Here is a 15782-nt window from a genome sequence, read left to right as displayed (position 1 = left end):
AAGTGAAGCAGCCGCATTACTCTGTCAAATGCAACAGCCGTGGGCAGTCGGTTGTAAGACTACGGTCAAGTGAGTCCTCACTAATATTTCAAACTAAACAGGTTTGCTAGATCAAATCCAACACCTCTCATACTTTGAATAAATTAAAAATACACACAAAATGGGCATATCACATCAATGATCGACCTGCTCATTACTATGTCCACCTTGTTACTGTGGAAAACGAGGAAGACGTTTTTTGCTTAAATTAGCCATTATCACTTATGTCAGGGGTTCTTACATTTTGTTTGTTTTTTGTTTGTTTTTATCTCAGGGCCTGACATTTTCACTACAAAGTGGCCCAGGGCCCATTCAGATATTAACACTGTATTGAATAAATTAATTTTGCTTTTGGTTTGATTTATATTTAATAACTAAATCAATTCTACCTCATTTTAACAGGTAAAACCTTGCCAAATAAACATGATGATGACATGATGCAATGTAAAAATCACAAAGACATTTATTTATTACATGTATGTGAACCTGGACATAAAAAATGCCAAACAGGTCAATAATTCATGAAACAAATCAAACTGCAAGTAGAAATTGAAAGGCTCAAGTCAAGCTTAATAACACAAAAAAAAATTATAATTAAATTTTACTACAGCAAAAGAGACAAGAAAAAAGGGACTGATCTAGATGTAAAGAGAAAAAATGAGTATTTTTATTCTTTCCAGAAGCTGATGCTGTATGTCTAAGGCCATGTCCATGATTCGGTGGCTCACAGTGTTGTTTGAGTGTTCTTTGCAGCAGCCCCTCCGATGATCTCATGGCACATATATACAGTGGCAGGCCAAATCAATTCAGTGCTTCAATGTATAGCATTACTCCACATTGGGCTCTCGGGCCCGCCTCATTTCCTCTGTTCACAAACCCATGCTTCAGGAAGTCAAAGCTGTACTTGCGCAAACATTTTGACTTTTGGGAGGGGGTTGTCACCTTTATCTTTCTTTTTGCATTTTAAGAACTTCTCCATATATTTTGCTAACTGCAAACAGCAGGCAGACTTGTCTTTTTCTTCTTGCTTTTTGAGGCTGTTTAAACAACTCCCACCAAACGGTGTGAAGCTGTATTGAGACTGAGATTGTCATGGGCAGGGAACAAAAACCAAAAGTATTTTGCGGCTCTTAAGGTGTGGCTCACAGCCCCATGGTTAAGAATCACTGACTGATGCTGTTTATACTGTAAGTAACCATAAGAGGGTGGACATGCTATGCTTTAACACATCTGTGAATCATTCAGAAAAATGGAAGAAAAGGTTGATGAAAGACTGATATTTATTCTGGTTTAAATTTTTTAGATTTCCTTAAAAAAACAAAAGAAAACAAACAACAACAAAAAACAATTCACATTCAGGATATTCATAAGGATTTCCGTTGGAGTAATGGGGCTAAAGACAATTCAGGGACTTACTTCAAAGACTTTAAGCATTAGAAAATTAGAATTGAAATGACATCTCGCTATAATATTATGAGTAAGGCTATAATGAAGAGGAACAAAAATGCACAAACGTGATGGCATTTTAGGATACTTGTGCTAAAAAAAAGGAGAGATCTTTTTTTTTCCTGAAACATATAATTGATTTCTAAGGTAAATTGGGATTAACAATGTAAGACAAGCTTTTAGAAATAATGTGATAATATATTTTTATACAAAATACACTCAGTTCTTTTGTGGGGACTCAAATGACACAGAGTACTAGACCTGCAACAACAACAATGGCTGTTAGATGAGACAGAGGTGCACCTTAGACAAACTTAACTTCTGTCAACAGCACAAAATATCAATAAAGAGTCAGCTGATACTACTGCCAAAACAATGTTCATAATTAAATTTTTTGTGAAGAATAAAGAAAGGTGACAGGTCAGAAAGGTTGTTGGGAGCAAGAAACTTACAATTAAAGAGCATAACAGGAATTATGAATGGGTCCTTGAAAAAAAGCAAACAAACTCTAAGTTTTACAAATAAATTTATGACTAGTCGTGTTTTTCATACACAAAATCCATCTAATCCTAATTCAGATATTGTTTTCAAGAGAAACACCTTCTGCTGTGGCTCTAATGTATGAAAACCTGTCAAAAACACATATTTGAGTGTGAAAGGTTGAGATGAAAAACTACTTTAAATTTCATAATCAGACCGTTAATTCCATAATGAAAAGAACTACTGAAACATTTATTGGAGGAAAACCTGGACACAATGTAGAGAGATAAAACTAGTCCTGTAGCTGCATGGAGATGGAGCTACTTGCCCTAAATGACCAATCAACGTTTACAAGATCAATTTTAGGAGTCATTAATACTAAAAATCTTAAAGCAATGGTCTGAATGACTTGTTACCTTTAAATATTTGTAGGTAAATACAATCACAATTTTAATTGTAATTTTAGATAAAATACATTGATGTTCCATTTAATTACACCTTAGTTGTGGGCTGTATTATAAAGTGTTACCATTTTTTATCTTGTGTGTTAAGTACACTAATTTTATATGTACTGAAATGTGCTATATCATTGCATTGTCATCTGAATGAACCATAACTAAACTCATAAAATAAAACGATTAAAATATATTTGAAATATATGTAGAGTGATGTGAATCCCTTTCAGTTTTTCCTCAAACTTCTTTGTCAGCCTCAAGATTTAAAACATTAAAAGATAAATATGTCTTACAGAAATAAAAGTCCACAATCACTTATAATGACATTCACAAAATCAAAGTCAAATGTCACCAAACAACTTTTAAAGGGACCAAATAAAAACAACTGAAAATGATTGAGACCAAATCAGATGTTTTTTTGTTTTAAATAGCACTTCCTCTGGGAAGACCTGTTTGTGTCCAGGTTTCTGCAGTTTCTACCTGGTCAGCAAATCTGAAACATCCAAAAAAAGGTTTAACAATGAGCAATAAGGACCAATATCTATATATATATATATATCTCTATATCGATAGATCGATAGATATAGATATAGATAGATAGATATTTTTTTATGTAATACTGATGATGACATATAAGGATTTACCCAGTTAGTGATGTTTCATCATCTGGAGTGCCTACAAGTTTATCATAATGTTTCTTCACCATCTCAAGCTCTGTTGAAACATCTGAAAAACAAAACATTTTTTGAATTGTTTCCCCCCCAAGAGTGACTCACGTAATAGTGTGTGTGACTGTAAATTATAAGTTAATTTTAAAAATAGAGAGACAAATAGGTAAATAGACTGTGCTATCAGGTGAAAGATTTCAAAGATAAAGGGAAAAGGAAGGAAGCTTTATCAAATGTAAATACAGCAAACTGTCCTGTTTACCTGGGAGTAAGCCCCCATCAGTCTTGAATGAACGTTCAATGGATTCCTTCATAGTTTCCTCCAGAGTCTTCAGGATTTTTTCCTATTTTAAAAATTGTTATTACTTATCACAGATCAAAATATTGTGTTAAAGTCAAATACAATTACATTTAGAAGGTTCTCAGATACTGCATAAAAACATAAATGGAAACATATTTTTGTGTATTCCAGTTAAATATGGAAAAAGCCTTCATATGTTCATCCCATTTTTTCATAAAACATGACAAACCATCAAACTGTGCAACTTCTCCAACATGGTATTTTTTGCCCTCTCAAACATGTCCTCCTTTGAGTGCACGTGGTCCGTAATAGTCTCCCTCATGTTGTACAGTGTGTCTTTTCCACTAAATTCTGCAGCCTCTACAATAAGACAGAAAGCTCCAATCAGATTTCTCTTTCTGAATAATGATAAATATAAATATGTGTTTTTGTGAATCTCTGATCTTATTTCTTACTCTTGTAGCCTTCATCCATAATGTCTTCAATTGTCTCTGTCAGACTGCTGTAGACTCTTTTCTTCTGTTTCCGCATCATTCTGTTCAGTTTTGCCTTAATTTTTTCTTCCTTAGAAAACAAACATGAAATATGGATGAACATCACTTGAAATCACATCAAGCCATAAAACTAAGGTTAATTTTTCATGTTTTCCATTTACTGTTCATTATGTCAGTAAAGTTTCATCTCTTACCTCTGTCTTGAGAAATCTGAGCTGCAGTTCAGCATTTTTGTACTTTTCAAACAGAGAATCGGTGTTAAGAGAAAATGTATCGATGACTCCATTGAATGCTCCATGTTCTGAGTCATTTCTAAAACATATAAACATTGTGGTTATTAATGGCAGAATTGGCAAGTTTATATGTTATAATTACATATCTTGGATAATATTATGTGACTGCTTAGAACTTATTTTTTCTTACGGGAAGGTCTTTCTGAATTCATCATCAATGCTGTCGATCAGACAGGAAGCCAACTTCATATTAAGGTTAATTAAGGTCCCTTTCTTTGGTTTGTAGACGCCACCATTCTTAACAACACACTTCAGTACCTTGTGAAAAGCACCACCCTTCTTTCCCTAAAACAGAAAAGAAAAGAAGAAGTATTTAAACACATATTCATGTAAAATATGTTGTTTTGTTGTAACTATATTTAAAATACATACACGATACAAGAAGTTCTTGAGTTTTTCTCCGTATGATCCTTTGGATTTCTCAACGCCATCATCAAGATATTTTTCAAAAGCCGTATAGGTGTCTTCCATTTCTTTGTTGACATTACGAAGTTGGAGGTTCGTGTTTCTCTCAAGTTCTGCACACACCTCGGCTTTTTTATCATCCTGAAAAATTTTTGAAGGAATAAAATCATAAAAACAACTTGTTGTTTCGTATAGATTTATGAAATCAATTGATTTTAAAAGTCACTGTCCTGTAATAAGAACCTGAGAAGAAAATTGAACAGCAAAAATAAATGAATCAATTAATAAATCATAAATTAATAGATTAAAAAAAACAAGATACTCGAAAAAATTGGGAAATCCCATCATGTAAGAGAATGTGTATCTTTTAAGTTGGGCATACACTCTGAGATTTTTGGTCCATTTTGAGACGATTTTTCAGTCGTGCGACCGTTTTCGGGATTGGTCCGAGTTTTCCCCTAATCGTGTGTCATGCATCGTGTAGTATACGTGGAGTAACAAGAAGCGATTAATACCTCACGATCAGTTCCCGATCATCAATCGTTTGATCGTAAGAAAATCAAACCTGTTTGAAATCCTGTCGCTTGTTGTGAGGGTGTCAACGCAGCCTCTCACACTAGCTCCATCTTTCAGAAGTGAAAAGGTGGAGCAGCAGCACAGCAGTGCAGCGTGTGATCTGGACATAAGCGATGGAGGCACAACTTGTAGAACTTTGGCAAGCTCATCTGAGCCTTTTCGATGTGGCCTCACAAAATTATCACGACCACAACAACCGTGAAAATAGGTGGATGGACATTGCTGTTCATTTGCAGCTGCCTGGTCAATGTTTTTCATTAGCAATTTAGTAATGTTGATGGTGGTGGTGTGTGTGTGTCTGTGTGAGTAAAAGACAGAGAGGGAGAGACAGATTTTGTGTTATGGACGCACAGTGTGAGCACATCAGAGCATCGGGCCGTATAGTGTGAGACCCTGCTCCGTGACCTACGAACTTCTCACCCCTGTGATTCAATCGTACAGTTTGAGCAGAAGCTGATTAACGCGACTGAAAAAAATCGCAGTGTATGCCCAGCATTAGTTGACCTTACCACTCCTCTGGAGTTGGCTCCGTGAATCAGAGACAGAATCCCGTGAGCTCCATTCACATAGTTTACTGTCTCTGAGTGACAGTCATTCAGATCTTGCAAAAATCCCTGAAGTTGAGGTATTTCTGTTGAGAAGAAATTTCAGTGCCAGTTTGACATTACTTAAATTCAAATTAAATAATTCTTCTTTCAGTGAGAGCAAACTAAAATAACACGTGCATTTCAGCTGTTTATATTCTGTTAGCAAAACGGAGACTTCATTTACCAGTTTCATCTGGACTTAGATGCTTCCCTTTTAGGAACTCTTTGGAGCTCACTGTGAACACTTTGAAACTGTCATCAGTGAAGTGTTTCTGGGGAAAAATGTGATTTAATTTTAAAGCATCCTTGCAACTATGGAGAGTCTTTACATTAGATTTTCTGTCAGTCTATAAAACTCACCTTAATCTTGCTTCTCTTGTTGAATTCTTTCCTTACTCCATCCTTGGCTTGAATGTTTCTTTTAACTATTCGATCATGGATATCAGCTGATGAACTACAACAAATGTGCATATATGTACTGTTACCATCATCACTATTATTATCACCATCATTAATCTGGGGCAGGCTGGGTGGTTTTGATTTACTCTTGAGCTACATCCCCACGTACAAAGGTATTTTTTCATTTTTTAAAAATCGCATCGAGTGCATTTTTAAAAAAATATCTCTGTTCACATGTAAGCGCAAAAACAAAGTCAAACACTGTCAAGAACATGCCAAATCCTAACTTAATAGAATTATGTCCTCTTTTCTTTTCAAGTGCCTTCATTATTTCCAATGTTAATAACTAAACTGTATTTTGGATTTTATCTCACTAGCTCTTTTGGCCTGAGTTTATTCAATAAAGAAAGAAACTGACAATTTTACATTTGTCTTAGTGATTTATAATCATGAGTCACAGCTCTCTGAAATACGGCATTGAAAATAACATGGACTGAAAAAAGGCATTGGTGTTGGGACTTGGGTTGTGACAGTGTCTGTGTATTTTACTCTGACACCTCTGTCTTTCTAAGTAGAAGGACAGTAACTGCATGTGTATATGTAAGTGTGTAAAAAATTCAGATAGTATTTTGTTTCCGTCTCCCATTTTGAAAATTCATCAAATGTAAACAATGACGTGGCGCACAGCGTGGCGTCATGTTTGATGTTGCGTGACTAACTCCCCCTATTCCTCGTCCACGGGTAAATGCAAAAACTGTGTTTTCGAAAATCTCCAAGCTGGCAGGAGTTTAAAAAAAATCTCAGTTTTCAGTGATCCAAAACGCCATTTACGTGTGGATGAAAAGCCCAAACCTATAGAAAAAGCTGCATTTTCATAAATACCAGTGTAGCTGTGGACGTAGGCTTGGCCTTTAGGCAAAAATGTGGGAGGCTCCCTTTCTGACTAAGCTGAGCTTTCCCTGACTGTCGCACACATATAACTCATTGTTATCGCCTAGATTGAATTTAAAGACTGACTGTGGCACTGCATCTCTGCCACCTACGGTGGTGTTCTCCACTAATTCACCAGTTCATATTAGTTTATTCAGTTTATATTTTTCTTTCATTGTAAATAAACCTATTAAACTTCACATCAGTTGTGCACACATAAAAGCTGCTATGATACCAGTTGCAACTCTTTCTCCTCCTGCTCTCCTGTTATTGCTCACCCTCTTCTCTCTTGCTGTCCCTAAAACTAAAGAAATCTATTACCTTTGCCACTCTCCACTATTCCACTCCCTCTCTCTTTATTACTCAGTCCACCATATTCAATAAACTTTATAAAATTGTATCTGCCTCTGAGACTCCCTTTGACCCAAATGTTCTGTATTATAAAAAAAATTATGTAAAAAAAAAGGCTCAACTCTGTGTTTCATTCTAGCCTGCGTTGATCTTACATGGAAACACCGTGTAGTTGATCAGCATTCAAAATGTACTTACAGATCATCTGAATCATCAAGAAGATCAGACTTGGTGCAGATAAAATGAATTTGCTGACATTCGCCACCATTTCCAATCAGACTACTGACACTTTCCAGGATCTCCCAGGCCTCTTTCTCTGATGCTGCTCGATTAATTTCAGTCACAATCCACACAGTAGAACAATCTCCAACTATCTGAAAGGAGAATAACATGTCTCAGTGCTTCATTGAAAGATGACTGTTCACAGTATAAGCAAAGAGGAGTAAATGTGAATTACCCCTTTCCACATCTGATCTCTGCTCTTGTTACAGTCACCATTTCCAGGAAGGTCCACAAGTGTGACATGCTGGAGAAAAGGATTGTTTGGCACCCTGACAGTCACACACTTCACTAGTGGCCAAAACCACTTTTTTCCTTCATTACCTTCTCCTTGTTTTGAATCACTTCTTGTGTACTTGACACATTTTGCAGAAAGTTCATTAGCCTGCAAGTAAATAATGAAAGTAAAGCAGTGCAGTTTAATTTCAGTCCTCACAGAAAGTGCTTTATAGAAATCATTAAAAAGTCAGTGACATAAAAAAAAGTTAAGTAATTAGTGTTTAGTGTTTTTGATTTAAATGATCAGATTGTGTCATGTACAAGCTTCCCCTTGTGTTATATTGGACCAAGAAAAACATCAATCAAATCCAAAATGAAAATAATTTTTATGATTTATTTAATTTTTATTCTCTATTTAAATCATGCTATGAACACTCTTGTTCTCAACAGCCAGTATTACTATTAGCAGAAACTACTTCATGTCGGCCTTTTGCACAGTTGTCCACTTTAACTGACTGTCAGACACTGATTTACTTTGTGGCCACTTTGATTCAGTCTTTGCTGACTTTGCTCAGCAGTGAATTTTTACAGAGCAATTTAAAGTGTAAGAGTAGGTTAAAATAGGGAACTGATCACTGTTGCGTAAAGACGTAAAGGTTCTTATTGCGATTTAAAAAAATAAAAATCATGCTCTACATCACGGACCTGGACCAGTCTTGGGTCTTGTTAACCACAGTTATTACAAGAACAGATTTATTTTTTCTGGAAATGTGATCATCTAAAGATCATTGTGGGATCTCAGCAAGATCTGTTTTGTTTTGATCACTGGATCTGTTTTCAGTGTTTTGTTTTTTGGACTTTTGAATCTATGCTGCATGCCGTTTTCAGAAGTGAGTTATGTTTCTAGTTCTTAGTCTTTTGTTTATTTTTTCAGTTCCCTTTTTGTGTCCAGGTTGTCCTAGTTTCACCTGTTTGCCCTTCCCAGCATCCCCAGTGTGTAGACTATCATGGCTGTCAGTTATAGTAGTAATATGAGTTTGTCTTACTGATTCACATCTCAATATCTTCCGCCTGGATTGGAGAAATTCTGGAATTTCTTTGAAATATTTGTTCTCCATGAGGTTTTCAGAAGACTTTTCTTTCCATTCTTCTCCATAAAGTGCTGACAGCTTTTCAACAGCATCACGATAATCATCATCGTCTTCCTTTTCCTGATTTTCATTATTGTCAAGAAGCTGATGAAATGACCACAACTCATCTTTCCACTCCTACAAAAATAGATGACAAGCCATTTATTGGAGGAATGTACCCAGCCTTAAGCCCCAAGAACTGCACTATAACAAATGATTTAGCTTTAAGTACAAATCAAACTTTGAGAATTCATTTTACCTCCTTTGTGATGAACTCAATTTCTGCTTCATACTTGTTGTGTGTGTTGGCTTCTACTTTGATCATGACTGAGGTGCAGGCATTGATGCTTCCTGAAGGTAAAAGATTCTTCTCTTCAATTATGGCATTTATCAAAGAGCTCTTTCCAGCCCCGGTTTTACCAAAGACACCAACCAGCTCCCTCTTGTCTGTCTCCAAATCACTGATCTTTTTCCTGATGAATGAGATTTTAAATATGGGTTAATTGGTTCAGTCATGAAAACATTTTTATGCATGCTTTAAAAAAGAGAGTTTCAAAGACAGTTATAATCATGGTAGTGATCATCAAATGAAATATCACTAAATATTTTAGTTTTATACACATACACCACTAATTGTTTACTGTATGTTGTTTTGATCCGCATCTTCCTTTTTGTGTCAGTTAAAGTGAAAATGTTTCCCCCAAAAGTTGGTAGATAACAGGAACAGGAAAAAAAATGTAGTTAAGTCACCAAAACCTCCTAAAAATATCAGTCTTTGTTGGTCTTAACTTGGATAGTTTTATTTTACTAATAAATAATTCTGTGATCTATAGTTGTACTGCTGTTAAGTCACAAGTATAACGTAAAATAGCTAAACAAAGAACCAACACACCAAATAGACTGACACAAGAAACTAATTGGTGAATATGGAACCAAACTATCATCTGGCTGAGTGGTGCGACACCAACAACCTGCTGCTTAACACCGAGAAGATCAAGGAGCTCATCGTGGACTACAAGAGGAATGCTGACCCACATCCACCCATCTACATTAAAGGGACGGCTGTGGATTATGTGAGCAGCTTCAAGCTCCTTGGGGTCCACATCTCCGAGGATCTCATCTGGACGACCAACTGCTCCAAGTTGGTCAAGAAGGCTCACCAGCGCCTCTTCTTACTGAGGACTCTGAGGAAGAACCACCTGTCCTCAGACATCCTGATGAAATTCTACCGCTGCACCATCGAGAGCATCCTGACTAACTGTATAACAGTCTGGTATGGGAGCCTCTCTGCCTTGGACCGGAAGGCGTTGCAGAGGGTCGTGAAAACTGCCCAGCGCATCGGTGAAAGACCACTTCCTGCCATACAAGACATCTACAGGAAGGTGTCTGAAAAGGGCTGGGAAAATCATCAGAGGCCCCAGTCACCCAGCACAAGGACTCTTCGACTCCTGCCCTCTGGGAGGCGCTACATGAGCCACAGGACTAAGACCATCAGGTAGTGGAACAGCTTCTTCCCTACAGCTGTCAGACTCCTGAACTCTGACCCACATTAAACTCATGGACTGAACATACACACACCTACAACCACCTATAACTGAACACACACACAATGGACAAAACAAACAAATGGCCAACTGTACCCTCATACACAAAATGATAACATGGACTGGTTCAGGTGGTGGTTCACCAGCCTTACAACCACTAGCACTTTATATAACCACTGTAGAAATTACCCACATATTTCACTGATCTGAACTGCACTACTGTAAATGCTGTATAGACAATCATTCTGTACAATACAATAATTATAGTTCTACAACTGTTTACAACTGTTTATTAATACTCACAATTGTATATCTACAATCAGTATAGTTCATATTTCATATTTCTGTATAGTTTTCATATTTTTAACCATATTTAAATCCTGTTCATACCCTGTACATAGTTTGTACACTCACTACAGCCTGTACATACTTACAGTTATAGCATATTCATAAAATACCTTCATACCGTGTGCATTGTAACATACACATAATAGATCCATATTTTGTAAGAAATTTATATTATGGCTAAAGTACTTTCTGGATGGATGCAAACTGCATTTCGTTGTCTTGTACTTGTGACATGTACAATGACAATAAAGTTGAATTCTATTCTATTCTACTCTATTTTAAAAAGGTTCATGTACAGGCACCACAATGACATGGCACTGTTATCTCACACAACCATCTAGCTAGGGGCCTTTTTGTTTTGAGTTTACGTGTTCTCTACAAGCCCGTTCTCACTCCCGAGGTGTAATATAGTGACGGTTTGTCAACCCCCGAGGCGTTCCTGAGGAACCCGAAAAGTGACCTTCCGGGTTCTTATGGATCCATGCAGAATGACACTTCCGCGGTAATACACGTCCCGGCCATGTATTCCAGCCCTAAACCTAACGTTAACCAGGACTTTATTGATGTTAGATGGTGTTTTCCAAAGTAATTTAAGTAAAACAAATGTATATGTGTAAATTCATTCCAAATAGTTCTCATGTTTTCTCATTTTTCTGATTTCGCATTATAGGGACGTGTTGGGTGGCCAGAAGCGTATACCAACGATTTGTCACTAGAAGAAGAAAAAAAAAAAAAACAGCTGAACATGAGAGGTTTTTGGACCAATTTTGTGTTCTCCATTCTTTAAGCACCGGTTCGAGCACCGGTTCGAGCACCATTTAAGCACCGGCACCGTTTCAAAAGTACTGGTTTGGTACTGATATCGGATAAAACCTAAACGATACCCATTCCTATTTGTCACATAGCGTAACATGTTACGCTTTGGGAGTGAAAACGTGTTGTCTTTTCATGTTTGCCTTGGTTCTCTCCAGGTACTTTGGCTTTCTCCAACAGTCCAAAGACGTGCAATTAGTGCATTTAGGTTAATAAATTTTAAATCCTCATCAATGTAGTTACTCATTCCTGTGACTGCATCTTGGTGTAACCAGTGTGACATCCATAAAGTTTGTTTGAAGTGAATCATTTTAATTGTTGTGACCATGTGAATATACTGCTTATTTTTGTGTGTGTCAAGACTCTTGAAAAGGGACCATCTTCTCTGTGTGACTCAATTACACATAACTAGCAGTTTTTGAGGATGTTTTACAGATATTTTGTGCATTTTTGCTTTCTTTGAAAACAATCTCTCTTTGATCTGTTTGTGAAACTGTCACATGATCAGGAGTGGAACCAGGCCCATACATTACAAAATATGAAAAAAATTAATACTCACTTTAAGAAATCACTGAGTTTGTCTTGGTCATTTAGTCTGGCATGTACAAATGTCATGATGCTTTTCACATCAGACTGTATGATTGATTCTGTGGACAAAGAAAGGAAAAAACTATTTAAAACAAATAGACTAGAATAAACAGAAAATGTAAAATCTCATGTGAAAAACAAACAAACGTCTGTGAATTAGAGAATATCAGGATCATAATGTGACCACTTACCAATCATACTTAGTCACCATGCATCAAGTGACTGTTACATTTTGACAACAGCCCAAAGAAAAAGTAATTTCTAACATCAAAGATGAAACTGGCATGTTGGACAAATTGTGCTGCACAGCGGTTTAACCCTGTGGTGGCTTAAACTGTGACACTGTTTAAAAAGAGACGTAAATACCTGCAAATCCTGGCATAGACTGACGCTGTCGCTTAGCTGGTGACTGCAACCTGCTGCCGTCACTTTGAAGGTCTGATTTTCTCTTTCCTGATTGGATAAAAAGAATAAAAAAATAAGAACAAAAATGTGTTTCTCTCAGCAATGTAATTTATTCTTAGTAAAGTTATGTAGATTGAAAGGCACCCATATTTTATGCAAACACAGAATAATATGAGATGCAAAAAATACGATGCATGTGTCTCACCTGTATCACTTGTGAATGGCAAGACCTGAGGATGAATATGAGTTATACAGGAAATTATTACTATTTGCATTGGCATTGCTCTTTAACAAAATTTGAAGGACACTAGCATACAAGTTTTGCAATCAACAAACTTAAATGCAGTTATATTTATAACTAACAGACTGATGAAGAATACATTATAAATTACCTTATCACAGAATTGGAGACTTTGCTTCGCACCCTTAAAAATCCTATAGCTAGCCAGGCCCCTTTAGCCTGTCCAGTCAAAGGTTAGCTCCCTCTGGCAAATTGTCCCGAACAGTCGGGGAAACACGATGACTGGGTGATGGTGAGGAGGAAGCATAGTCTTAAACAGAAGCCCCCGGTACACCACCAACCTGTTCATGTGTCTAACTGTTTTTGCCCACTTGGCAAAACACTCGCTAGGAATCAAACTCTGGTAATTGGTGATTCTGTTCTGACCTGAATCGAGGAGGGGCCTAAGGGTACACCTTTCGCCATCTTAAAATGCTGTAATTGCAGCCATTCCCCAAGTCTCTGAATGGTATTCATGGCCATTGATCAGTGGGTTTTGCTTAGTGGCTCTTGATCAATGGTCATGTGAATTTGCATAATTAACATTAGGGAACTGACCTCTCAGCCCATTGTTCCTTCACTGGACTGGTTTCAGTCATTATGCAAATGTATTGCAGTCAGCTGAAACTAAAGAAGTCACTTGGATGAGTGACGAAACGGTTCTCCCACAAAACGCTACGTCCAGATGAACAGAATCAACTTTTGGAGATTTACTTATCTGCATGATTGATGCATCAAGACAAAACGATAGAAATAGTAATTACTTAGATTGCCAGTTACAGAAAAAAACGTAAAATAGTTGCTTTTAACGCCATTTTTCCCATCACTGATTATTACTGCCAGTGCATTTTTAAATATCCAGATACAGTCATTCCTGTGTTCACTAAAATAGCAATGATTGTCAAAGAACTTAATTACCTTTAACAGCTTGAGGTTCTTCTTGAATCTCATTCTTGGTCCAGCTTTTGTGATCAAATTCTCAATTTCTCGATCATCAAGCTCAAAAATATTTTCTTCATCAATTTCTTGATCTGTAATTAAAAATAAAGTTGAAGAGATAAAGATTATTCTCAACTTACTTCACAGATCACATCAGAATCAATATCTGTACCCATCAGGGATTCACGTTAATACTTTACCTTTAAATTTCTCCACCCACTCACTTAGCCCCCATTCAACCAGTTTGGTTCTTACGAAATCATCCATGACCAAGAAATGAAACTGAAATATAAAATGCAATATTTAACCAGACAGTACTGCTTTACAGGTTAGACATTCGTGATCGACTTCTCCTTTAATGCACATATAATCAGAGACAGTGATATTAAATTCAGATTAAAAGTTCAAAGTGCTCACCTTTTGTTAGAAGTAATGCTGGAAAAGGCTGCTGAGGGAGATGTGAGGGAAGTAGTGAGACACAAACACGAAACAGGCGGGAAAAATAAAAATCAAGCAAAAAGCAAAGTCCACAAACAGATACGGTTAAAAACAAACTGGAACTGTGTGGCTCAGACTGCACAATTGCAACTGCATCTATACATAAAATACAAAAGTAAATCCAACATGAGTAACGCGGAAGCAGGAAAAGCAGAACGGAGAACTGAGAAAGGCAGGAAGAGGAGGTGTTTGTGCAGCGCAGATGGGCGTGGCTGGAAGAGCGGTAACACCCTCCATCGGAGCCCTTTTTTTTCAACAATGAAACGATGATGGGTGAAAAACACTTAAAAAAAAAAAAAAAGCCTAATAATAAATACCATCTTTAATCCTTAAAAATACTAACAAAAATATAAAGTGCCACTCTTTTCTGTTAAAGTCATCAGCCCACCCACACCTATCCCCCAATAGATAAAATACAACTGTTAAGTTGCATATTATCTATTATCTTGCATCTATTATCTTGTTTTATAACCCCCAACACACAAACACATCCTCCAACCACACACACACACGCATGTTTTGTTTTCAAACTCCATTGCAGTGTATTTCGCACCTCAAACCTTTTGTAAACAATAAAACAAATACAAGAAACTGAAACAAATTACAGGTTGCAATAAAATAAAGTACTAACTCTTTAATAACAGGAAAACACCAATATTTATGGTTTAATTTATTGTACGTGTAGTTCTTTTTAACTGTGTAAGAATATTTAACATTATGCTATCAATACATTTAAAAAAAAATCCTCTCTTCAAAATGGGTTTAAAAAACATAAACAGCTGTGGGATACTGTTTGTCCATGATTTGGACAGCCCAGTGCGGGCTTCCGACGCAGGGGGATACCTACCTTGGCACTAGGGCTGGTTATCATCACTGATTTCTAGAATTGGTTGGATTCCAATTCGATTAAATTTTTCCTCAGACAGTCAGAAATATTAAAATTTTGATCATTTATCAGTACTTCATCAGAGGTTTAAGCATATGCAATATACACAGCAGATGCCTTTGTGTCAAAGTAACTGAGGATAAAACACAGAAAAACATGAAGGAGATTTTCCTGGCCTGGCTTTCCTTAAAAATATTCTGCAGTGGATCAAAAACTGAAGAAAACCATTAATCAACATATGAACATTACCTGATGCTCTTTGAGGATAATAGCTTGCTTGGTATAGTTAGAGAGATTGTAGATTGCATAGTGGGAGGGGGCTGGGTGCAGGGCAGGAGAACAGCTAACCCCCACCCCCAGGACTGGAGACCGCAGTTACAAGCCTGTGGGAGGGCAACCCTCCAGGGCAAAGAGAGAGGAGAGTTTAGA

The 15782-nt window shown here is 36.8% G+C and overlaps 1 protein-coding gene across 2 annotated transcripts; it reads right to left on the bottom strand.

Annotated features, from left to right (window-relative positions):
• Positions 1-1301: 1301 nt before the first annotated feature.
• LOC146520080 (nuclear GTPase SLIP-GC-like) lies at positions 1302-14662 on the bottom strand. Of its 2 annotated transcripts, XM_085158045.1 has the most exons (21): positions 14387-14662; positions 14170-14251; positions 13949-14061; positions 12956-12980; positions 12712-12798; positions 12317-12404; positions 9312-9525; positions 8969-9190; positions 7882-8088; positions 7623-7798; positions 6105-6198; positions 5929-6016; positions 5667-5788; positions 4549-4722; positions 4307-4461; positions 4078-4195; positions 3845-3953; positions 3619-3749; positions 3351-3432; positions 3065-3146; positions 1302-2913 (listed from the first exon to the last, which is right to left on the bottom strand). In XM_085158045.1, exons 2-21 carry the CDS (start codon positions 14234-14236, stop codon positions 2844-2846), a joined length of 2424 nt encoding a protein of 807 aa, XP_085014171.1. In that variant the 5' UTR covers positions 14237-14251; positions 14387-14662; the 3' UTR covers positions 1302-2843. The 2 variants fall into 2 exon arrangements, with proteins under 2 accessions (XP_085014171.1, XP_085014172.1); XM_085158046.1 differs by lacking the exons at positions 13949-14061; positions 14170-14251; positions 14387-14662 and adding an exon at positions 13589-13677.
• Positions 14663-15782: the final 1120 nt, after the last annotated feature.

Source organism: Neolamprologus multifasciatus, chromosome 4 (genome assembly GCF_963576455.1).
Source record: "Neolamprologus multifasciatus chromosome 4, fNeoMul1.2, whole genome shotgun sequence".
Taxonomy (NCBI): Eukaryota; Metazoa; Chordata; class Actinopteri; order Cichliformes; family Cichlidae; genus Neolamprologus; species Neolamprologus multifasciatus.
The sequence above is the reverse complement of the archived record's forward strand: the minus strand, read 5'-3'. Positions and strand labels throughout refer to the sequence as shown.

Coding starts and splice junctions, on each gene's coding strand:
- LOC146520080 (XM_085158045.1), bottom strand. CDS start 14,236: ATGGATGATTTCGTAAGAACCAAACTGGTTGAATGGGGGCTAAGTGAG. Junction 6,017..6,104: donor ACAAGAGAAGCAAGATTAAG/GTGAGTTTTATA, acceptor ATTTTTCCCCAG/AAACACTTCACTGATGACAG. Junction 2,914..3,064: donor GATGAAACATCACTAACTGG/GTAAATCCTTAT, acceptor TGGATGTTTCAG/ATTTGCTGACCAGGTAGAAA.